The 24,534-nt window shown below is 37.8% G+C and overlaps 2 protein-coding genes across 3 annotated transcripts; one reads left to right on the top strand and one right to left on the bottom strand.

Moving 5' to 3' along the window:
- Window positions 1-38: 38 nt before the first annotated feature.
- Window positions 39-22,733, bottom strand: LOC6578440 (odorant receptor 45b). Of its 2 annotated transcripts, none has more exons than XM_032729827.2 (6): window positions 15,590-22,733; window positions 2,151-2,338; window positions 1,924-2,099; window positions 1,492-1,590; window positions 1,278-1,430; window positions 39-1,218 (listed from the first exon to the last, which is right to left on the bottom strand). In XM_032729827.2, the coding sequence occupies exons 2-6, from the start codon at window positions 2,314-2,316 to the stop codon at window positions 1,168-1,170; spliced, it is 645 nt and encodes a 214-aa protein (XP_032585718.1). In that variant the 5' UTR covers window positions 2,317-2,338; window positions 15,590-22,733; the 3' UTR covers window positions 39-1,167. The 2 variants fall into 2 exon arrangements, with proteins under 2 accessions (XP_032585718.1, XP_002004351.1); XM_002004315.4 differs by lacking the exon at window positions 15,590-22,733 and adding an exon at window positions 2,598-3,914.
- On the top strand, window positions 12,271-12,819 carry LOC6578439. Its single transcript, XM_002004314.3, has 2 exons — window positions 12,271-12,478; window positions 12,544-12,819. Exons 1-2 carry the CDS (start codon window positions 12,290-12,292, stop codon window positions 12,715-12,717), a joined length of 363 nt encoding a protein of 120 aa, XP_002004350.1. The 5' UTR covers window positions 12,271-12,289; the 3' UTR covers window positions 12,718-12,819.
- Window positions 22,734-24,534: the final 1,801 nt, after the last annotated feature.

The raw sequence follows: 24,534 nt of genomic DNA, 5'->3' as shown, positions 1-24,534 counted from the left end.
TGACCACTCTTCGGGTTTTTTCTTTTCCCTAATCTAAAACACGTAAATCTAATCAGCAGCTACATATTCAAGTAATCAAAATTGTTTAAAATCACATTTAATTTATGGTCAAGGAATTATCTGAACTTAAAGCTGATGCACGTGTTCAAAGAGCTGGGACCCTCACTCTCTCTCCCTCTCTCTCTCTCTCTCACTCTCTGTTAGATCGGTGCAGCATTCAGTTGCTTTGGTTACCCATTGTACAGCACGTTACGTATACGCTCCGTATGGCTATTGAATAAAATGCCGTCCCATTGATTTTGTTGTTATATGAGCAGCCTTTGACTTTTTGCTTTTAATCAAGCTGCTCACATGGAGCGCTCAGCTTTGTCCTCGTTAGTGACGCCTTTTGACGTCACCTGCAGTTGCTGTCGCTGCTGTCGTTGTTGTTGTTGTTGTTGTTGTCGTCGAATAACCATATGCAAATTTCCCTTGATATGAGCTGGACAAATGCAAATTACGAACTCGCCCACCTGCTGGGACTTTAATCAAACCAGCTGCCCAGTCTGTTTAGATGAACACCTACTCATTTCCTTTCACTGAGCAAATCTATCCTATAGAGCTTGAGCATGGCTTGTATGACAAGAACTTAACTTCAAAGGAGAGACTAGGTTACAATTGGCCAGGTGATATGATATCACAGGGCTTGCAATATTGGGGGATATAGAATAATGTAAGAATGCCATTCACTTATTCATGAATATCTATATTGATCCTTCTCAAAATAATCCACATATCGTGTTTTTCCAATCCTTAAACCTCTTCAAAAATTCATTATTTGTGATCGTGTTCAGATGATCCTTCGATACGATATTATATATTATATATATGCAACATTTTAATATCAATCAAATGTTGTTCTTTCATAGGATCATGACTGTGGTATTATTCACTTAAAACGTACAATTCCCAATACCTTTTCCACACATATCGTATATATTTTCTATATGTTTTACACAAGTACTAGCAGCTAAGGAGAGACTGCTGCATACTTTGAGGGTAAGATATAGCCACACATATATATCAATATATGCATGTATATACATAGACATCAATATATATGTATAACTACACCCCATTGGCAATTTTTCCTTTGTAACACGAAAAATTTCAATTGCTTTGTGTCCACTAAAGTATTGTCTTGGCCAGCGCCACAATGGAGCCCGTAAACTTGATGACCTGCAACAGAGAAAGCAGAGCGAAACAAACAATGCAATAACCCACACACATATACACACCGATGTAAAGACGGGCAGAGATGGTACAAAGAAGGGCACCCGGACTGTGATGGGTCGCTGGGCACGCATGATGAGCAGAAAGATACGCTGCCGCACCTCACGATTCCACATATACCAGTGGCTATTGTAGGCAGCTTCACCCAGATCCATACTCTAGAAGATATGTTATATATGTATGTATGTGTATATAATAATATTCTATATGCGAACTCACAGCCAGAGACATCTCGGTGCCTCCATAGCAGTAGAGTAACAAACAGGCGCTAACTGTGCTAGCATAGACCACATAGCGTATGATGTTCAGACCCGAAAACTGAAAAATTGGAAAACATAATATTATAAATAAAACTCAAAGCCCAAAACCCGGATCATATAATAGAGGAAATGTAAAGCCCCATGAAATTCTGCGGAAGTCTAGGTAAATCCTTCAATCTCCGGTTCGGAAGAGAGGACTAGCCGAAACTGAAGACAATTTTTTATAGATCTATGGAAACAGCTAATAACCTAAATCTCAGATATTGTTCTAATCATAAATACGCATTACGTTAGATAAGGATAAGACCTAACCCTAGACTTCTTGCAATATAAATCGTTCCTATAGAATCTACCCAAATTAGGTATATAGTATAGATAATCGTATGCTCACCAATAGTATATCGATAACACTCGTAGCTATCACCAAGCTGGCGGATAGAAATTGTGCAAAAGTTGGCGCAGCCATAATCACAGAGAAACGTTGAACAATGCCAACGATATCGTTGTGACGATCGATGATAATTCGCAATTGTTCGCAACAAATTTCGCACTCGAGAGGCGTGGGCTCTAAAGGATGCAAAGCAGGCTTAGCGGAAGAGACTCTCTAAAGATACTTACTTTTAACAGCTTGGAGAATGCGCTGCAGATCCATTCGTAATGCTTTTAGAAGGAACGTCATGTAGAGTGTGAAGCTAAAGAAGAAGCCATCGGTGGCTATAAAAGCGTAGACCGTTACCTGTCCGCTCCAGGTGGAATAGAGATAGGCGAGAGGATAGAGGGGCATGCGATGAAATATAGCTGGAAAGCTAGGAGGAAGAAGAAAGCAAGAGAGAGATGAAAGATACAGAGATACAAAGATACAGATACAGATACAGATACAGATACAGATACAGATACAGATACAGATACAGATACAGATACAGATACAGATACAGATACAGATACAGATACAGATACAGATACAGATACAGATACAGATACAGATACAGATACAGATACAGATACAGATACAGATACAGATACAGATACAGATACAGATACAGATACAGATACAGATACACCTACATCATGCGAAAGGGCATATCGTATTTGAAGGGCAGGTGACGATGCATCCACATCTCCCAGAAGGATCTCAGGACAAATGCCGCCGTATTTATAGAGCCAAGCGTAAAGATGAGCATGCATAGCAAGGTGGCCAGCCTGTAGTACTCGCTCTTCAGGTCGGTTCTCTTGCCTTCCGTCTGCTGCTCTGTCAGTTGTCTTATACGCTGAATGAGCGATGCCACCTCCACACGACTCGCCCACATGCAGGCCATTTTGTAGAGCGTGGTCAGGCTGCAGGCGAGCGGACAAAAGGCATCCATGGCATCCAGTGGACTGGTGTGTATGTAACTCCAGCCGAAGCTAAACTCCGCCTGGCAGCAATGCAGCAAATTCACGAAATTAAAGATAAGCCAGCATGTGGACCAAATGCTGGGCAAGCGCTCGAAGTGCAAGCCAAGCAAACCAAATGAATATCTGGTGACAAAGAACAAATGCTTCTCCAGCGGATAATCTTTGCTCAAATACTTTGGATACATTGTGCTCTACTAATTGCTGTCACCCAAAGGATTTCCCTATTTATATAGCTGTCGAAATAATTATGAGCTATTGTCATACGGCTAATAATATGTTTGCCTAACTAATTAGGCGTTTGTTTTGATGCCTGTTTCCACATAATAAATCACTTAATTAGGCTCCACGCAGAAGGATTGAACACTTGCCTACCTAATGAATCACTTGCTTACCATGCAGGTGTTTACCATATTCATATTCACTGTAATAATACGTTTATATATAAGCTAATGAGTTAACCCATGCTATTTCTAGTTGCCTACCATTTCTGATTATGAGCTTATACGTATTAAGATTTCACAAAAGACTTTGAAAACTTATGTTCATTCATGAGAAGTGCATAGAAAGGCGTTGGTAAAAGATTTGTTGAATTTTATCAACACTACAAGGATCATTTGCTTGATCTATAGGTATTTGAGGCTTGTATTAGAGCTCTTGAACCTAATTTTCATACATGAGAATTGCGTAGAGAGGTTTTATTTAATAAACGTTGCTTCTATAAGGGAAAACAATAAATGTTAGCTTGCTCTAGGTTTCTATATCAAGAGATACATGTATATATAATTCTAAGTATAACCCAATTTAAAAATACAATTCAAATTTAATCAAAACTATTTCGCATCAGTAAGCTCTGTATTCAATGCAATGCAGAAATTGACTATTTGAATTGTGAATTTCCGTTGGCAAACGCATTTTTTCCCACAATGTTCATTGAGGCGCATGTCGTGGCATAAATCTGAAGTTTCTTGAACTTTACTGAAAATCGAGAGAGAAAGAGAGAGAGAGAGAGATAAAAAAAGACGATAAACCTGAAAAGTCACCAAATATACATATAGATGAGGAAAAGAGGAAGAGTTTCGAACATCATCTGCGAATATGCGAGCAGGCAATTGGAATTTTAAATGTAGTGACACGAGCAAACATTTCTCGACTTTTTACATGGATACATACACTCTCTCTACATGTGTATGTGCATATATGTATATAGATAGGTTTATTTCTTTTTGATATGTGGGTCACTATGCTTTTGTTGCCCTTTTCAATATTCTTTGCGTACGAACAATTTTGCATACTTACATTTCTGATTTATGCTGATTACTGCGCATTTCAATTGGGTGGAGGAATTTATGCATGCATCGCCAACAAAGCGAAATGAATTTGATGTGAGATATTGTAATTAAGTTAAGCATGGGATTTATTTAAAGATCGATAAGGGAGTGGGGTATCTTCGCGTGAGTAAAGTAACTCACTTTATATAGATCATTCCATAATATCAAATCATTTCTATAATAGATTTCGAAAGATTTTTGTATGTTAAATGAGTTTCTTAATCCAAAATAACAGAGGTATTTATAGTTTCCTTTAAGTGTTCTGTTTGCTTCTCTCTCTAGATTTTTTTTCACAATTTTTCACTCTTTCTCCTGCAACTTTTTTGATTGACAATTGATTTTAAATCAAAATTTCTGTTGACATTTGAATATTTTGACAGATGCTGTCAATGCGCAACATCAACAGCAACGTCAGCGTCAACCTGCAGCAGTTGTCCTGCTGCATACATTTTTAATGAATTCCCCCAGCTCTCTCAGGCAGTACCACGCTGCGTATACGCAATCAAAAATGTTGGCTTATTGATTTTGAGCTTTTATGGCAAATGCAAAATATGTGACTTCATTGCTGTGGCAGCCAGCTGCGCGGGCGACCTATTGATTTTGCATAAGGACACGATATCAGTCGCACATCCTTGATGGCCAATATGCAGGCGAGCTGCTTCATTTTCGCTGATATCATCGCCTGGAAATACTTTTTGTAGCTGCTGTAGCTACCCCCAAAATAAACAGGCGAGGCCAGCGCAACCACTCAACCACCAGGCCACAGAGCCACCCAACCACCCAACCGCCCAACCACCCAGTCGCCATTCTGTTTGACTTTTATGACAACAAACAAATAAACGAACTAACTCACGCACACACCCACACACCCATACGCCCATACATCCACACACATACACATACGCACACACAGCAATACCCACGCACACACGCAACTCGACGCCAACCCTCGAGGCGTTGAAAATGTTTTTGAATGCTTTCACATGGTTTTTCTTTTCATACTCTATACCCCTTGAAAATTGCCAAGAGTAAGCTTATACAAAAAGCAGAAACAGATACAGATGTGCCTATGTTTTCCTTCTATAAATACATCTAAGCTGTTTTTGAACAATTTCAAAAATTATTACCCTTAGGATCAAAGCCGAAACCTCTGAACTTACAGCATTACATCTGATTGATCATCTCAAACTGTAAATCGTATTTTTCTTGTTCAGCACAAGAAAGTACAGGGTATATTTGACTATAGGATATGTAATAGTCCTCGATTGGTAGCGACTCAACTGGAGCTTCTAGTTGGGATATCATAGGTAAAACATAAATTGGTCTATTCTGCCGGCAGGGTAAGTTTTCAACAATGTCATGTACTCACTTATTGACTTTGTAGAGTGTATGTAGACTTATTGCCTACAGGGTATCTAATAGATGAAAAGTTTTAACTAGAACAAGTTTCGTGAGTTTTATAGCCAAACCCGAGCAGTAAATCTGCGTTTACTCAGAGTCTTGTACCTTATCCTATTATACATGTTTTTGGATTTTCGTTTGCCTACAGGGTATTAGCTTGCCGTACACTCCTCACACTTGAACTAGCTGCTAAGGCAGCGCAAGGAGTATCTGTAGTCGTGCATTTTAGAACTATTTTAGGCTTTCTTCTTCCATGCGGCCTAACATTTTGATGTATACAGGGTATCTGCTAGTCTCTGATTTGCCAAGGCAGGTTTAGACTCTACTGTCTTCTAAGGTATCTTATAGTCACACACTCTTTAATATAGTAATGTAATAAGCTCTTCTAGATCCAAGAGTTTTAATTAGTTACAGGGCATCTAGCTAGTCGAGCATTCCCAGTTAAAGCACTTCAAGCTACGGTCTGCTTCTTACATCTGTTGGCGTCGGCGGCCATGCCTGACACACCCTGTTGCAGCAACCACCCCCGCAGCTGGAAGCAGGGCCTGGAAATGATTGTGTTGTGTAATGTGCTCCTGCCTCTGCCTCTGCCTCTGCCTCTGCCTCTGGCTCTGGCTCTGCCGCTGCCGCTGCCACAGTCACTGCTGCTGTTTCGTCTGCTGCTGATGATCCTGCAGCTGGCGCCTCGCGAAAAAAAGAAAACAGGAAAAGCAGGCCAACGTGTCATGTGGAAAACAGCAGGCCAGGCCAAGCCAGGCCCGACAAGGCATGAAACCAGTTTTCCGACTTCATTTTATACATACATACATACATACATACACACATATACATATATTTGACGCAGAGACATTCGTACTTGTGCCCCCAATTTTGAGTGGGCCGCGGAAAATGCGAAACGTGAAACGTGTGAGGCGAATCGTGAAAAGCGTAACCAGCTTTTACCCTACCGACCGGGTTGGGCGCTTTAGGCTTTCGGATAAAACAGGTTGATTTTCCTGTTTTGCGACTCTCGCTCAGCGCCAACGTTGTTGGCCATTAGCCAAATGGGATTTCACACGCTTCCTTTGGCGCTGCTGCTGCTGCCGCTGCTGCTGCTGTTGCTGAAGTTACCTGATGCCAGTTTAGCACGCCACCATCCTGACCTCTGACCCTTCCTCTTGTTTCCTTTGGGTAGTATACCGCCCATACTTCTCTTTATGGCTCTGCTTGATCAATTATTAAAACTCACTCAGTTTTGCAGCACTTTATTTTTGGTTTTCGGCTGGTGTCATAAATCCGCTTGGGATGCGCAACAGAACATTTTACTCCAATTCCTATCTTGCTCTCCCTTATTCCGCCTTTTGCCTGAGCTTTTTCACTACCCCAGCTTTCCGTGCGTAACCCTTATATATCGCGCACTTCTATCTCTTTCTTCTGCTTACTCCCTCTACATTTACTTTAGCTATCATCGACCCTATTAGTGTCTCCTTCTCTGTCTCTCTCTCTCTCACTTCCTCTCTCTCACTCTCTCTCTTTCTCTCTCTCATAAGCCTCTCTATATTCTTCTTCTTCTATATCCTTTTCTTAATTACAAATTCTCCTTCCACTCTTTATTTTCTGTCTATCCCTCCTATTCTAAATATAATATTCTTCTCTTCCCAGTCTCAGTCTTTATCCCCCTGTCTTCCTATTACATCCACACAAATGTCTTCCTACTTCAAATTTTTCCCCCTATGTTCTTCTCCTGTAACCCACTTTTGCTATCTGTTTCTAAATACTTCACTCCCTCTCTATCTCGCTCTCTCTCTCTCTCTCTCTCTCTCTCTCTATCTCTCTGTCCCTCTTCCTCTCTCTCTTCTACTTGAACTCTTCTATGAGAATTCTCCCACTACTTTGACTATTCCTATCTCTCCACTCTCTCTCTCTCTCTCTCTTTCCCACTATGTGTGTCGCTTCTTATTCCCATCTCCCTCTCTGTATCCCTTCCGGTTCATGTCTGCATTTTATCTTTATCGCCAGTTGCCACATCATTTCTGGTGACATTCCGCTCTGGCCTGACCCACATATATCTATGGAGGGGTCGTAGGGGAAGTCGAGAGCGTCGAGGGCAACGAGTTCTTTAAACTAATACTGACAAGCCTCATGCTAATGTCCATTGCGATAAGCGAGAATACCAACAGCAACAACAACAGCAGCAGCGCGAACAAGTACGTGCCGCATTCGATAAATTGCTCTATGTAGAAATTCTCGCTCAATTTTCAATATGTCACGTTATCTTTGGCTTATGTAAAAAGGGGCTAAGTAAGGAAAGAAAAGCATATGCATTAATGTCTGATAATAAAGTTTTTAATGCTATATATGCATGTAAAATTATTATGCGTCAAATAGAATGCATAAGTGATATTCCTTTGTTGCAGCTAATAGAGGCTAGAGAATTGCTTGGAATTTAGGTATTTGTAGTTAAAGGTAATGAAAGAGCGATAAGGGCGTACCTTCCACAAACAGAAGAAGTAAAGTTCATGAATAAATATAGTAAATAAAGTTGAATAAAAAATATAGCTAATCAATGAAAATCAAGAATATTGAGGGCATTCCCTTGCTAAGAGATAAGAATACAAATTTCCAATTGATAACCGAAACTAAAGCATAAAGAGAATAGAGTACATTCTAGAATTGAAGATAAGCTGGGGTACAGAGTTTTGCCCAAGGTATTTCCTATAACAAATATAGTAAAGGCACTTTCTATTCGCTCTTCAAGTGCGCTAATAAGAATTCAGGCTACAAGAAATCTGTTATCAATGGGTGAATTAGCAGGATCTATTGATACAATATATAATGTATTTCGGATATGTGGAAGATGAAGGTTAAGGTATAGCTTTCTACAGCTTAAATAGCTAGTGAGAAATACTCTGATGATTCCACTCAATGAGCTTTGTTCGCATTTCACATTTCAATCGAGTAAAACCAGCTTAGAGAACATCAGGTAAAAATCCAGAGTTAAGAGCTATACTTACATAGATCATAGAACATCATATTATTAGTTGTAATGAACAGGTTGTCATATATGAATATAGAGAAAGAGAGAGAGAGATACATGTATATATATATATATATATATATAATTGAATTCCCTTTTCCAGCCCCGACAACGTCCTTGTTAGCATTTTACAGCGGACAATTAGATTGAAAAAAAAAATAAATAAAAGTTGAGTTGAGCGCAATTTTAATTTGCAATGCGGCGTTAATTATAATTAAAACTATTGAGCTAAACAAATATGTGCATGTATAAATAGCGTACAGGGCCATAGACGTGCTATACAGATATGTATATCTATATACATATATGCATATGTATATATGTATATGCATAGATATAGATATATGTGTTTGGATAGTACAGAGATCAAGCATGACACAATACAATTTTTTGTTTGACTGCGCGGCACTTTGTGCTGTCAACCTCCCTGCACCTCTTGCTCTCTCGCTCTCTCTCTCACGGTCTCTCTTTGTCTCTCTTTTCCTCCCCCCTCTCTCTCTCTCTCTCTCACTCTCTGAACGTAATGTGACATAAGCTAAATTGTTTTAAATTTTTGTTGAATCGCTTTACAAATGACTGCATAGCATTGAGCTGGCGTATTATTGTTAGAGTCTAGTTTCTCTGCTCTAACAGAGAATTCTATGAATATGAGAATAGATGTGTCACGCATTGTTAATTAGTTATCGAACTCTATATCCATATAAATATACTATATGTCATTTATTTTACTAATAATTATGGAACACTTGCTATCTGTCTTTCATTTTATATAATTAAACTAAATCTCATCTTCGATCTATATATCTAATTATGTATTTGATGTACTCTGAATGCTCAGTGGAATGTGAATATGGTACGGTCTGAGTGAATCGCTATATACCTAGGGTACATGGTAATTTCTATACAGCTTTCGTTAAAATGTTAGAAAGGATTGCCTAAAACAATATATTGTTCTGCAAATTAAGATAAATGTGATATAGTACTCTGTAATAATATCGTCGTATAATCGTACTACTCTACTCTACTCTTCTCCAGTACAACAATATTGCAGAAGTCTTAAATATAACTGTAGATAAATAGCTTTAGATGGAAAAAAATAATATTTTGGTTTTGTCCTAAACGGATTTCATCCTTAATCCATCTTAAAAATATATATAAATACAGTAGAATCCGGTTATAACGACTCCGTTTATAGCGGTCCCCAGACACACTTATAATGAGTAAACTTATACGGTTATTACGTCTTTCGGGTATAACGACGGTTGCTTGAACATACATATATATTTCATATTTCTATTTATATCTCCTAAGACCCCTGTAGAGCATTCAAACTTCGACTTGGCTTGCATGCGGTTGCTGTGGCTTCTAATTGAAGTGGCTGCGTTTTGAGCAGCTGTCATGTGGTTGCGGCTTTGTCTGTGGCAGATCTTACACAGAAATCGAATAGGCATACATACATATACATAAATATATGTACATATGTATATACAATACACTAACTACTGCTGCTTCTATAGCTGCCACAGCCTCAACGGCTTTTACTGCTGTTGCGGTCAATAGTGCACGACATAATTGCTGATTGAATGAGGCTGTCAACTGACGTCAGCCTACGACTGATTAATAGCAATTAGCAGTGGCTTCCATATATATATATATATATATATATATATATATATACCATAAAATATATATATACACTATATATATGTATGTGTACAAGTATATGCTTTACATTTCAGCTCTGTTTGCTGTAGTTACAGCTTTTATTGTCTAAGGACTCGCCCACTTTATTACACATACATATTCGTTTATATATGTACATAGTAGTCTGTATATAGTCTCTATATATCTCTCCATATATCTTTATACATCTAAGTTTGCAGTTGCAAATCGTGAGCACGCAAACAGTGAAGACGCCAAGTCACGCCAGCAATTCAGCTAGTGCTTAGCAATATATAGTCACATACCAAACTATGTACATATATTGCGAGGGCTAACCAAGCCGTTGGGCAGTTTATGGAGAATATAACACAAAAGTGTAAAGAAACTAATACTAATACGCTAGACTACACTATATATATATAATATATATAACTAGTAATTCCCGATACTGCATAGACGAGCTTCTTAAATGGCCCTCCAAGATTTAGTACCCTATAAGACGACGGTATACATATATGTAACTGGTTCACATCATACATAGTTCGAGACAAGGAAAAATAGGAAACCTATATTACACTTCTTTTACTGCTTAAGAGATTATATCATTTAAATAAATATATATTTACATATTCACAAACCTTTGTAGCCACCCTCGCATATACATATTCATATAGTTCTCAAAAACATTTGAGCTCTTGGCTAGGAATTGGATTCTCCTTCACTTTGGCGCCATAAATCTCGCATGCAGCTCGCCCGTCGCATGTTCTCTGTCGCATGTCGCATGTCGCATGTCGCATATTCGTATTTCGCATGACGCCTGGCAATTCGACAAATGGCTTCAAAAACTGGCGCAACACTCGCATAAAACTTTATACCCTCGCGTGTCTACAATGAGTAAAACAAAAACATTTCCATTTGAATTTTCTAAACTTTATACAAAACATATTTTCCTGGTTCAGCTGCAGCTGCAGCAACAAATGATTCTGTTTAACTTGTTGCCCAAGCTAAGAGAAGGTCTAACCCCATTTTTAGCGTAGCTTTTACATTGCATTCGGCTTCTGATTCCCATTTCGTTGTACAACACTATAAATCAGGAATCCAATTTTATTGAGGAAACTTTTTAATGAAGGTCAATTTAATTCACTCTTTCGTTTTGCAACACTATTGAATATATAATAGATCTTATCAATAGATCGTATACGAGCTCTGATATATATTGAATATTATTGCTGTTGAAATTTAGAAATAAAAAATATGGTTGGCCCGTATGAAATAGAAAGAATCGAAAATCGGAAGACGCTTTAGAGCTAGAAGCTCAAATTTATACTCCCATCATTCCCTGATGCCCTCTTTACTCACTTTATTTACAGTTTCAGTTTACTATCCATCTATTCCTTTTCGATCCACTCAACTGAGCTCAGGCTGAATACCGCTCCTATGTTGCTCACGGGCCCCATTGTCAGTCTGTACAGTTTTGGAATTCGTAAACATTTTTGATAAGGAATTTTGATAGGTCTAAATTTAAACTCAATTTAAAGTGTTCTACAGCTACCACAGTAGCTAGATAATAGACCTAGTACTATAAAGAGACACTGGGGGAGCATGCTGAGGTAAGCCAGCGGTACTTAATTAATTTGTACAACTATCTATAGCTAGGGGGTAAGAGCTATTAACAGTAGCAAAAACAACTTACACAAATGACTGCAAAGCTTAAACGATATCAGTTGAACATATGGTCTCGATATATTGATAATAGATAAAAACAAATTTATTTCGTTTTACGCAATTGCTTTCGGTCCCCTAATTGGCTTTCGTGGGGTCTCTACCTTAAGCACTTGAGTTGGTAATCAAAGCGATAGCAAATTGTCTTCTGATTCCCTTGTTTTTGCAATAAAAGAGCCAAAGCGAATCGCCGTCTACTCATTCCACCCAATACTTCTCCAATTGCTAGAAAGATGGGCTTCCATTCCATAACGCTAGTTGGCCTCTTGCTTTGCGCTGTGGGCCTCGCCACGGTTCATGCTGGCAACGATTATCTCTGGGGCGAAATAGGACCCAACGATTATCATCTGGCCAAGGATACGGTGTCGAAGGCCTTCTTTGTGGGTCTGGTGCAGACTAAGAAATATGTGTTCAAGCAGAAAGTACGTAGTGAGACGACCTCAAGTTCATATATATCTATATAAGATGTTCTCCACGTTGTGTCTAGGATAATTTGGATGCCTTGACTATTACGGCCATTAAGGTGACCGACAAGAAGAAGAGCCACGGAGCTACGGCTGTGCTTGTTTCTGGCGGACCCGGCTCGAAGGGCGCTACCATTCAGTTTACTTCGGAGCGTGGCTACGGCATCAAGGATGTCGTTGAGATCTGGGGCCGTTAAATACTGACTATATAAAATATATGTAGTTGACAGTTTTCCTCGAGCCTGTAAGCCTAAAAGTATGCATTCCGCTGTAGAATAAAACATTTCAACTGTTTCTGATATTATGCGTGTGGGAAATGGGAATGATCTAAGGGATGTTCAAGCTCTTAAATTTAGATGTGAATTGATATATAGGTATAGTAAAATGAATATCAAATTGCTGTAATAACTAATAGTAGTAGTGTTGGTAAGGTCTGAAGTACTCTGTGTGTGATAGAGCTAAAGAAATTAGAGTTTAAGCGAAATATAAGTTAGAATTTCAGGGTTGAATCAGGTTACGTAGTGTTGACTTTCCTACACTACAAAAGACAAAAGAATTAAATTGAATCAAATAAGATTATATAATTAACTAAAGCTGTAAATACTTTTGCTTAGTCTAATCTAATTTATCGCATTCAAAATTGATGTCAAAATCTTTTGAATTACTAAAACTTCTACAAGTTTTGACCAGTGTTATAAAAGACTTTGCTAAGCTCACTTAGTTCAACCAAATGCCATCCAAATGGATTCCACAATCTGTTTTCTGACCAGAGCCACATTTTGAAAATATTTGGCTAAGCTTCAACTGGTTGCTAGACTCCTACAGTTGCGGGCATCTAATCCCATTTATCAAAGTCTAGACGCTGCTAGCCATATATTTATGTATGTTTACTCTACACGTTCTATGTGCATATACAAATGATCCCACAGTCGGCACAGAAGGCACTTGAAACCTCTCTCACACTCACACACACACACACACACACACACACGCGTTCGCACTCGCACTCACTCACTGAGCTCGTCGCTTCAAGGCCAACTTCTTATTAAATGCCAAAATGTGAGCGTTTGTATGGAATAGAGAAACTACAAGATACAGATACAGCCAGAGCAACAGCTAATGCTAAAGCTACAAAGCATACGCAGCTTTTGCTTGCGGCTTCAGCTTAAAGCCAACAGAAAACTGAGCTCTGAGAGCAGGATTATAATTACAGCTGGCAACGAGTGGAGCAATTTGAATGAGAGCGAGAGAGCTGGATGGTATTAAGTGTCTGATTGGAATTTCGATAAGAATGTGTGCATGTTAGCTGGAAGATCGTGAGATACAGATAGAGATAGAGATAGTAATCTTAGATATAGACACATATACAGTTACATATACAGAGGCATGGCAAATATTATCTGTACACACACAGACAGCCATATACAGATACTGAGAGAGTTACGTACAGATACATTGGCATATCTCTATTAAGGTATATATATAACTGATAACATTTGTAACTACAGATCTCGATACACATAGATACAAGTATAAGATGCTTTGGGGTTCGCTTGGTGTGATAGATATATCCATTATAGGTTAAGATACATATAGATGCATATATGTTTGCAGATGCTTATCCAAAATCCTACAGATACTTGCAGCTGTCGATTGATGCAGATACAGACACAGATAAAAGATAAAGCTAAAGATACAAATCTATATACGTTTATAGATGCAAACCACATAAAGATACAAATTGATATGCATTCCATCAGATCCAGCTTCAGCGACAAATACATGAAGTTATAAGAACATTTTCAGATACAGAAATAGAGTTATAGAAAGATTCTCTGTTTGAGATACACTTGTAGATGTTTCTTCAATTATAATCACTTACATGCTTCCATAAAATTTCTAGGTATTAATTGTTAGTTAAAGATATAATAATACTTACGTTTTACACATACAATCTTATTAAGGGATATAAGGGATATATTTATTTGCAGTTAGAATACGAGGTACATCTTTATATAGTTAATTTAGAGTCATAGGTATAGTTATAGATACATTGCGAAATAGTTTTTCACACGCAGATACAGCTGATCAAAGTCTTAGATACTTTGGTAATTCTGATAGAGCCATATAGATCCATTCGCTGAGACATATTTGCATGGCACATATACATACATTCGGTGAAACATATTTACTTGTCACAGATACATTCTCTGAGACATATTTACCTGGCACAGATACATTTTTTTTTTCTGCAGCTACAGCTACAAAATGGCGTCATCTGTTAGCCAATAGGTTGAATATTTACTTGCAGAACGTACTTTGGAGTCGAACGCGTTTTGCTAATGAGTAACTGAATGTCTCTATATATGTGCTATACATGAGTGTGTGCGTGTGTAAGTGTGTGTGAGTGTGTAGCTATGCATATAGACAGATCTGTCTGTCTGTCCGTTTGTATTCAGAGTCGTTGCCGTCGTCTAACTAAAGTTGCCTCCGCCAAGGTCAGCAGCCTGGGTCTGAGAAACTGTTTGGCTTGCTTGTCGCTGTTAGTCAGGGCCCCCTGTATGTGTGTGGGTTTTTATACACACACATACCTATACACATATATATTTCTATATTATTATTTGAAGGCCTTATGCCCGTTAATCTCTGAACAATTCATTAAACTTCAAGTTTCAATGCAAAATTTATACATACAAACGATGTACGTGATGTGAAGGCAACTTGTTCGCTCTTCTCTCAACTGCAAAGCTTGTATAATAATTCAAATTAAATGCAAGTCTATATCTAACATATCGTATAGCTCACACACTTGCACATGCTCTCTATATACAACTATGAGTCAATTAAATTTATCTGACTGCATTTCATAGCAATTCCCATGAATTAATTGTTTGTAACATTTTTACAATTACTAATATTTTTTTTACCATGAATTAATTGTTTAAAATGCATAAAACTTGATCTTTCCAGTTGATAATGTTATATTCCATGAATTCACTTAATTTTCATATAAACAAAATGGCTTTGAATTACCTTTTTTTGTGGTTTACCAACACATGCAATACTTACATTCGATTCAGTTTACGTTTTACAATAGCATATGCGCTTCCCAGAAGTCAAATCAATAGGTTTCTCTATCCAGAGATTCCTATTTCTATACAATTTAACAACACTAACAGAATGCAGTTTGCATTTTTTGTTTACACTGTTAAAGTTTCAGAACACTGTTGCTGAAGATTGACATATTTGTTATACACCTAACCGATTGATATGGGGAATCATTCCTACTTAGTTTTACATGTCGCCTGATTCTTTTAACCCTTTGAATCAAATTTTCTTATTTTACAACACTGCTTTGAGACGTTTGTCATATACGTATCTTCTACTTAGGTTTATTAAATTTTTAATGAACCGCTAGACAAGGCATCATGCTAATCTGAATAGCCCACAACTTTTTTACATAGTCTACATCTCTCTCTCTCTCTCTCTCTCACATATTCCCCCTCTATCTCTCCCACAGCATATCGTGCAAATCGGTTCCATTTGAATACTTTATTTAATGATCAGGCCGTGTCCCCTTTTGACTTACTGACAGGTAAAAGCACAAAGCAAAATCTAAACAAAGCACTTTTATATAATTTATAAATAATTCGCAAACAGGAAAATTGCATCACCACCAACAACAATGAAAAGCTATTCAAATGCAGTTTCTTAGTCATTTGAACAATTGCTGGGAATAGACGATTAATATATATAAGTATATATATTATATTCCTTATTATAGCGGCCACATGATCAATGAGAAAACAGACACAAAATTTTTCCCTGTTTGCACATCGCACCTGTCCACGAGCCCTTGGCTGCGAGCGTGTGTGTGTGTGTGTTGTAAAACTTGTTTATTTTAAATTGAAAGATCGCCAAGATTGTGTTTCCATTTCTAATTCGAATTGGTTTTAGCAGCATTTGGCTAATTGGACAATGTGCCAGGTGTTAAAATCAACTTCCCTCAAAGACATAAAAAAAAAGCTTTCTCCAATTGATTTCTTAATCAACTTTCGTCAACGATAAAATACTCATACAGACATAGCTGCACACACGCTCACCCTCCTCTCTTACACTCTTGCTCACACACACATAGTCTACTGCCTACTATTTGTTGCTCTCTTTGAAACTAGGAAAAAATTATTATTTCCTATTTCTGCCCATTGTACAGTTTTTATGCGTCACACACACAAACACACATACAGAAACATATGCGTGCGCGTATGTGTGTTTCATTGGCAGACTTAGCAACAAGAAAATACAACACCAAGCAGCAACAGCAGAAACAGACTGCGACCGTTTGTTCTGTTCATAGCCGTCGCGTCGTAACGGTTTCAGCGCTTGCCTCTCTCGCTTTCTTGTTCGTGGAAAAAGCGTACACACATTTGATAAAAGTGTATGTGTGCGACAGAGCTAGAAAGATGCATGCGTTTGGCTGAGCGCCTGTGTGTGTACGTGTGCTTTTTGGTGGAATGATAAAATGCGTGTGTGTAATAAAAGAAAATATTTCAATAGCATTTATTTTTTATTATTATATTAATTTGGAGTGAGCGACAAAAAAAGTTTACAAACATATTCCAACTTAAGATAGTTTTTTTAATTACTAGTATCACACTTTTTCTTAATTAACTTTTTAACACAATTCCAAGTTTCGAGATTTAACATGTTGATACGCCCGCAATTTGTATAGGAGAGAGAAAAAGACTGACTATATAAAAATCACAGTGAGTCCCCGTCTCGCTCCCACATAGGTTGCAGTACGTTGTTGATATAAAAAAAATACATATATAAATACAAATAATAAACCGCTCACAGCTTCCCAACTATAGAAGAAGCAGGCAGAGGTAATTGTATGGGAAACTTGTAAACCAAATATACACGAATCATCGAGAAAGAGAGCAACGTTAGGCGAGTGGAATACAAAAAAAAAAATTCCATTAGATTTTTGTAACGCTCGCCCCTTGTGTAGCTAGGCGCTGTTGGAAGCCGATACCAAAAACGCGGCCAACTTTGTTCGCTGTGCAGCTGCAAATGGCGCGAGCGAACACAAAGCAACTGCCGAAATCAGCGGCGCGCACACGAGCGAAACTCGACGAAAAGCCAACTTAACGAACCGAAAGCGCTTCGTTAGAATTCGCGTATAGATGTGTGTGGTGTGTTATGTTTGTGTGGTTAAGTGTATGTATGTGTGGTTTTATAAATTATGACGTTGCCCGGAGCTTTTTCTCTTTCGAATTTAGGTGAAGAAATATGTAATCAAGTACATACATACACAAATATATACACACACGCACACAGAGAGACACTCACACATGTACATATTTTTTAGACTTGCCGTCATCCGATAATAAAAAGCACATGCAAAGGCCATTCAAACCATGTCGAAATGTGTTTAATCAACGAGCAAACGCTGCTGGCACTAGAGCGAGATGGCAATCCCCGTTTTGCTGTTTTTTCTCCCCTTTACTCTGCGCCATTTGCAAGTTGCGTAATTGTCATCGAGTCGATTCAAAAATGTGTCATTCAAGTTCCTGGTTCTTTTTGCTGCAGTTTTTTCGGCACCTCTCTTTTCTCTTCCATTTTTCTACGTCTGATATTTATTTTATTATCTTTTTCTAGAAAATGCGCGCGAGTTTACGTAATGCGCGGTTGTTTTTTTTTTTTTTTTTTTTTTTTTTTGACAAAGTTTAAATTTTATGAACACGTTTTATTTTTTCATTCTTTTTTCTTTTCAGTTCTTATTGCTCACATGATACACATGGTGTAAATCGTACATACACACACACATATGCATACACATGTACATGAAAGTCTGTTGAGGCAAAGTTCCTTAGAAAAAAAACCACCACCAACAAAGCCACCACCAACCGCCGCGCCACTATTCGACTATTTTTGACGTTAGCAACAACAGATTCTTTTGAGTAGTTTTTTTTTTTTTTTTTTTTTTGTTCTGTTGTGTTAGTGCTCTCCTTTTTGGTTTTATTCTTTTACACTTGGTTTTATATTTTTTGGTTAAGGCGCTGCAAGCGTACTACGAACCGCACGGTCCAACGTTCAACGCACGAATGAATCGACGGCGACGCCAGCGACAGCAACACGGCGACAAACCAGTTTTATATAAGCCCGCGCGTAAGTACAGTAAATATAAGCTATGTATGTATTACACTGTGTCTGAGTATGGTAATACATATATACATGTTTACATATATATGTGGATATGGGAGAGCAGCGCTTCAAGCTTCGTGAAAGCTCTTTACAATCGTACATAAGAGAGAATGTGTATGTATGCTGTATGTGTGCGTGTGTATTGGTGTAGTTTTGTCGTTGACACACATTCAATTTGTGGTTGTTGCTGTTGCTCTTTTTTTTATGTTTTTTGTGTTGCTGCTGCTACGGCTTTGTAGCTTTGTAGTTTTGACGCGCCACTTAGTTAACAAAAATTTTCCGTCTTTGACGTTTTCCATTGAAACGCAATGAAAAGATTTGTATCAAAGTAGAGAGTCATGAAATGAAAAAGAAAAGAAGTATATGCAGACTTTTTATGCTTAGATAAATTGCAAAGATAAAACGCAGAGTGGGCGTATGCAAAAAAAAAAAAAAACAACTTGATGAAAACCAAATCTAATTAGAAAACGTGCAGCTGTGTGTGGTAGAAAGTGTGCCAGCGAGTGGCTCTGATTAGTTTAATGGCTGACCGCAGGAAGCACTCAGCGCACTTACATACATATGTATGTATGTATATACATATATTTGAACACGTACATACATGTATATATATATAGTTGCCAATCAGCGTTTGTGTGTGTGTTTGTAAAAAGTGTGTCATCACTTTGCACAACTACTAGAAAACTTGTTATTTACAACAGCCAACTCAACGAAAGGCAGCAATAACAGCTTTGCTTTTTCGCTGCATTGCTATTCTCTCTGCTTCTTCTTAGTTTCGTGTTGAGTTCTTGTGCCTACCACATTGCACATGTTATTCACATACACACACACTCACACAGAAGCAGAGCTTTTGTATGCCCGCTAAGTGCAAACTAGAAACAGAAACTGGGTTATTGGTGCAAATGCGCGCGCGTTTTTCTTTTTATTTCTTCTACAACCTGCTTTGGTCTTCTCGTTCTCTTTCTCACTGCATGGCCACCCCTCTCTGCTGCTTATTAACTTCGCCTACGTTGCTCTTGGTGTTGTTGGTTGCACTTGTCAGCAGCTGCAATAGCAGCTGCTACTGCTGCTAACATCAAGTGGGCGGAAATTGCATCAAATGACTAATTTCATTGTTCTTCTTCTTCCCTGCGTTTTGTTGAGTGATGACGACATCAAAGCTAAAGCGAAATCAAATCAAACCAGTTCCAAGAGACGCAACATAAAATTTTTGGCGATGACGCCACAGCTGCCATTATTATTAATATTATTATTCATGTTGTTGTTGTTGTTTCTCTTGATTTTTATTGCGTTTTACGTTTTATGTTCAAAAATTAAAAGCCACGCACGCTCGTTAAAATAAGAAAGCTGACCCCTACTTAACTCTCCTTTGCTCCACCCCTGCCCTTTCTACGACGCCTATGTGCATGCTTTATAGCTCTGCATGCGTTTTTCTGCTTCTCTCTCCCCCTTCCCTTTTTTGGCATTCGTTCATTCTTTTAGTCTTTTGCCGCCTTTACGAGCGAAACGTGTATTGCATGTGATTCCATTTAGTTTACATATAACCACAAGCTGACCAAATGCAAAGACAAAGAAATCTGTGAATATAGATGTGTGTGCGATTGTGCGTGTTTTTTTTTCGGTTAAAAGTTAATGCGTTGCAAGCACGATCTCGAATTTGTTCGTATCCACAGCTATATTTTTTTCACTTACAACTCTACACTTAGTGCTGCGTTGCCCTCGCCTCCTCTCTCCAATTGCTCCTCCACGCCCCTTTCATTCGCTCTTATCTAACAACCGTTTATGATGTGCGTGTTAATTTTTGTAATGCACCGTTTGAAAGCTCTCTACGCAAATACAGCGTATGAAATGCAGTTAGGACTTAAGGCATTCATTCGAATGGGAATTTTTGAGGAATAAAAAGCAATTGATTTATTATGGTAAGTTTGGCTATAAAAGTTGTAGCTTTAGCAATTATGTGAATTATATGCACGCCATAGATAGCTATGCGCCTAATTGCGTCCTTTCCACCCCGTCTTCCTCTCTCTCTCTGTGGCTCTCTTAGTGACAAAAATTATGTCAGGCTTTTGTTTATCTCTGACTCTACTTGACCTACATATGTATGTATGTATGTACACACATATACATATGTAATATATTCTAATATTTCCTGTTTCTAACTATAAAATCGTATAAAACAGCTGGTCTTTTTAGAAAGTTTTGTTTTTTTCGTTTGTAAAACCTTTTTACTTGTCAACTCGAGTGGTCACATCAGCTGTCAGTGCATAAGCTAATGGTATTCATCCGATGTGATATGTACATATGCATATGTACGCATGCATTAATGTACGTATATACATACGTATATATGTAGTAGTAGTAGTATACAGCTGCCCAGTGAGTTTTCCCCCAATGATAACTGTCATATCTGGAATCAGCCAGCTGAAGTGTATGGCTTGTGTAGCCGACTACGTGCTACCCTGTAATAGGGTTTATTGGTGATTCAAAAACTTTTTAGCTATGCCCTTTTGCCATTAGTTTTATGGAGTGTAACCTTTCAAATATATACACATATGTTATTTTTTTTAATGGACTCTAATTAAAAGCTTATTAGCTAGGTAAGCTCTAGTACTTGTTTCTACCATTTAACTAGTTTTTCACATAAGACTCATACCCCCTTTATATAGCTGACAAGGTGTAATAAGAGAGGGCACTTTGATAAAAAGCAGCAACTGAAAACATGTTTTCGTGCACGTCCGTTCGTTTTAATTGAGCTTCTCTAGTTCTGCTCGAATGTGTGTGTTAATATATATATGTATATATGTATGTATACATACATACATATATATAGTAAAATGTGTGCTTGTAATTTGTAGTTGGGGAAGTTTGGGACTGGGTTTACAATGAAGCCGCAGCTTTGCGCTGTTGAACTTTAAAATTCTAATTTATAGCTTGACTGTAGTATAGGTAAATATATATAATATTTACATACATATGTACATATCTGTATAGATGTATACTACTACTATATAGTTAACAACTGGAAAACCTTGAAATGTGCACAAGTGATTAATTAGACGGGCTGTTGGGAAGCTCATTTTCGGTTCAAATTCCAAGTACAAGTTTCAATATTGTGTTCATTTGATAATGGGAAATTTTGTTGTATAAAAAGGGAAATGCCAAATGAATTATCATAGCATTGATTAACAGAAGATGTCTGAGCTTAACCTTCAGCTTATTTCACACTCGAATTGAGTCGAGTATAGCTGAAAATTAGTTTGAAGAAATCTAAACTGTTATACTCACATGTATAACTAAATATATAAGCCTAGCCTTCAATTGTTTTTCCTCTGCTCTACTGCTGTATAACATTCAGCTTAGCTAAAATTGCATTACAAATTCTTGATAATACACTGTTATATACTTGGTATAACACAATTATACTTACAGTTATTATAATTTATTGTTAGTTTTTAATGAATTTATACATTTAGGTGAAATTCCTTAATCGTGATAAAAATGCTTTTCGTAGTTAAACAGCATTCCAGCTTTCATTTGTTTCATTTTCGTAACAGTCCCGTAAATTACATAAATATATTTAATTTTCTCATAATTCATAATTTAACTATTTATCACGATTAGGGATTTTCGCATAAACGCAGCTAAAGTTTTCTTTTTATATTTTTTTATGACACTTCTTTGTTTTATATTATATATTTATATAAATTTGTTATATTTTTGAAAATCTTTCCGCTGAACTTTTACCGTTTTGCCTTGTTGGGAATGATTTTATTGACTGACCCCACAAAACAATTGCCAGTTGGGCTGGCTAACTGCCTGGCTAACTGTTCGTTTCGTTCCGTTCCAGCTGTTGGAATATGCGCGTCGTCTAATGCCAGCGAATAATCATTGGCGAATGGTGCGCACAGCCTTTGCCTTTCGCTCAGCGACCATCCAGTTTTCAACCGAAAAATGCGTTACATATATACACACATATATACAAACATACATATGTGCTTTTTATATGCAGTTATCGTACATACATACATGCATATATGTATGTACATACATGTTCACATATGTATGCATGTGTGTGATTGTGTGCTGCCGCAGGGGAAGCCAGTGTAGGTCACCCAGAGAGACAAACAGCAACACACAATGCTTTCGTCGTCGCCGTCGTTATTGCTGGCGTCACTGTCGTCGTCGACGTCGTCTTCGTCGTCACGCAGCTTTTAAGCTCACTAAGCCGCCCGAAAATTGTCTGCAGTCGCAGCATGTCTCGCTTATTGGACTAAGCCGCAGCACAAGCGTTTGGTGTTGGACATGTGCCGTTATCAGCGCGCTGGAAGGAAATTTGCTTGGAAATGAACAAGAAAACAACAAAATTGCGACGCTGCTGGTTCTGTTGCTGTTGCTGCGGAAAAGTAAAAAAGCTGCGCAGTTAGCGTTTTTGATAATGTAACAAGAACTCAAGGGGCAGCCAAATGTACGTACACATGCAGACATACATACATATATGTATGTTTGTATGCATTTATGTATATACATACATATTATGTGTGTATTTATGCCTATGTGGGTGGCTTATTATACTGCGCTGCTTATTTCCGTAATGAATTTTATTAGGAAACTCGACTCGAGTCGTTATCGGTTATGCAAAATTTAGCTGAGCGAATTTGAAAGCTTACTCGCGCCCTCTCTGTCCCTCTCCTTTGCTTTCGCCTTGTTATCAGCTATGCACAACATTTTATACGGCGAATTCTGCTGCATAGGCTCTGCCGCTCTGCCGCTCTGCTCTTCCTCTCTGCTCTCTCTCTCTCTCAGCCTCTCCCACTCTCGCTGTTGCTAAGCGAGCGACCCAGTGTGCTGATTTTTAATAAATTTCCCATGCATCCTAATTGCAAGTTCTTAACTGCTTTCTTCTTTTCCATATACTTTTTGTTGTTGGTTATTTTGCCACCCTGTTGCAAACCCCTCGTATCTGATGCTACTGCGCATGTTTTAAGCAGCAACATTTTCATGCATGCGTGTATGTGTGTGTGTTATGCCTTTGTCTAATTTTCCGATGCTACCTGAAGTTATTTTCTATATAAATATTGCGTCTTATTGCGCGCTGCCTGCAGCGAAATGCGAAGCAGAAACGCAATCGCATTTGGTTTATGCGTCACACGCAATGTATCCGGGGGGAGGGTAGGCAAAAGTATCTATGCGTATCTTAAGCACACACAAAACCAGTTTGCAAAGGAAGTTACATACATATGGGGGGTTTCTTTCCTTCCTTATTTCTTTCATTCTGTCTTTTGTTACTTGATGTATTTTCATGACCATTTCCATTCCAAATCAGTTGAGCTATTCAGGTTTATGAAGTCATTGCATTGTATGCATTTGATTTGATTTGATTTATAGCAGATGCCAATTGTCACTTATCCTCGTATGCTTAGATTACATAAATTGTTATACGGCAGCATAAATCGTAAATGATATTCTATGAAGCTAGATTGAACTGTTATATTCAAAAAATTTAATATGTACTATAGCATATGAACATGGATGCAGCTCGTAACTATATATATACATATATATTATTGTTATACAATCATACATATTATGCTGCACAAACTGTTATACCATACATTTTTAGAGCCCAAAAATGATCTAGGTGCATTTACCATAAAATTTAAAAGGTTTTCAAAGTACAGTATAACAAATTCGGTTTTATAGAGCTAAAATTTATTTAATAGTTGATGACTTTAAATGAATTTAATGAATCAGCTGGACTACCCGTTCATTAATTTTGAATCCATAGATAGAGCCGATTTTAATTATGT

The sequence above is a fragment of the Drosophila mojavensis genome, unplaced genomic scaffold, assembly GCF_018153725.1.
Source record: "Drosophila mojavensis isolate 15081-1352.22 unplaced genomic scaffold, ASM1815372v1 contig_80, whole genome shotgun sequence".
Lineage (NCBI taxonomy): Eukaryota > Metazoa > Arthropoda > Insecta > Diptera > Drosophilidae > Drosophila > Drosophila mojavensis.
The sequence above is the reverse complement of the archived record's forward strand: the minus strand, read 5'-3'. Positions and strand labels throughout refer to the sequence as shown.

Coding starts and splice junctions, on each gene's coding strand:
- LOC6578440 (XM_002004315.4), bottom strand. CDS start 3,112: ATGTATCCAAAGTATTTGAGCAAAGATTATCCGCTGGAGAAGCATTTG. Junction 2,339..2,597: donor GATATGCCCTTTCGCATGAT/GTAGGTGTATCT, acceptor TCTTCCTCCTAG/CTTTCCAGCTATATTTCATC. Junction 2,100..2,150: donor CATTCTCCAAGCTGTTAAAA/GTAAGTATCTTT, acceptor TGCATCCTTTAG/AGCCCACGCCTCTCGAGTGC.
- LOC6578439 (XM_002004314.3), top strand. CDS start 12,290: ATGGGCTTCCATTCCATAACGCTAGTTGGCCTCTTGCTTTGCGCTGTG. Junction 12,479..12,543: donor AATATGTGTTCAAGCAGAAA/GTACGTAGTGAG, acceptor CGTTGTGTCTAG/GATAATTTGGATGCCTTGAC.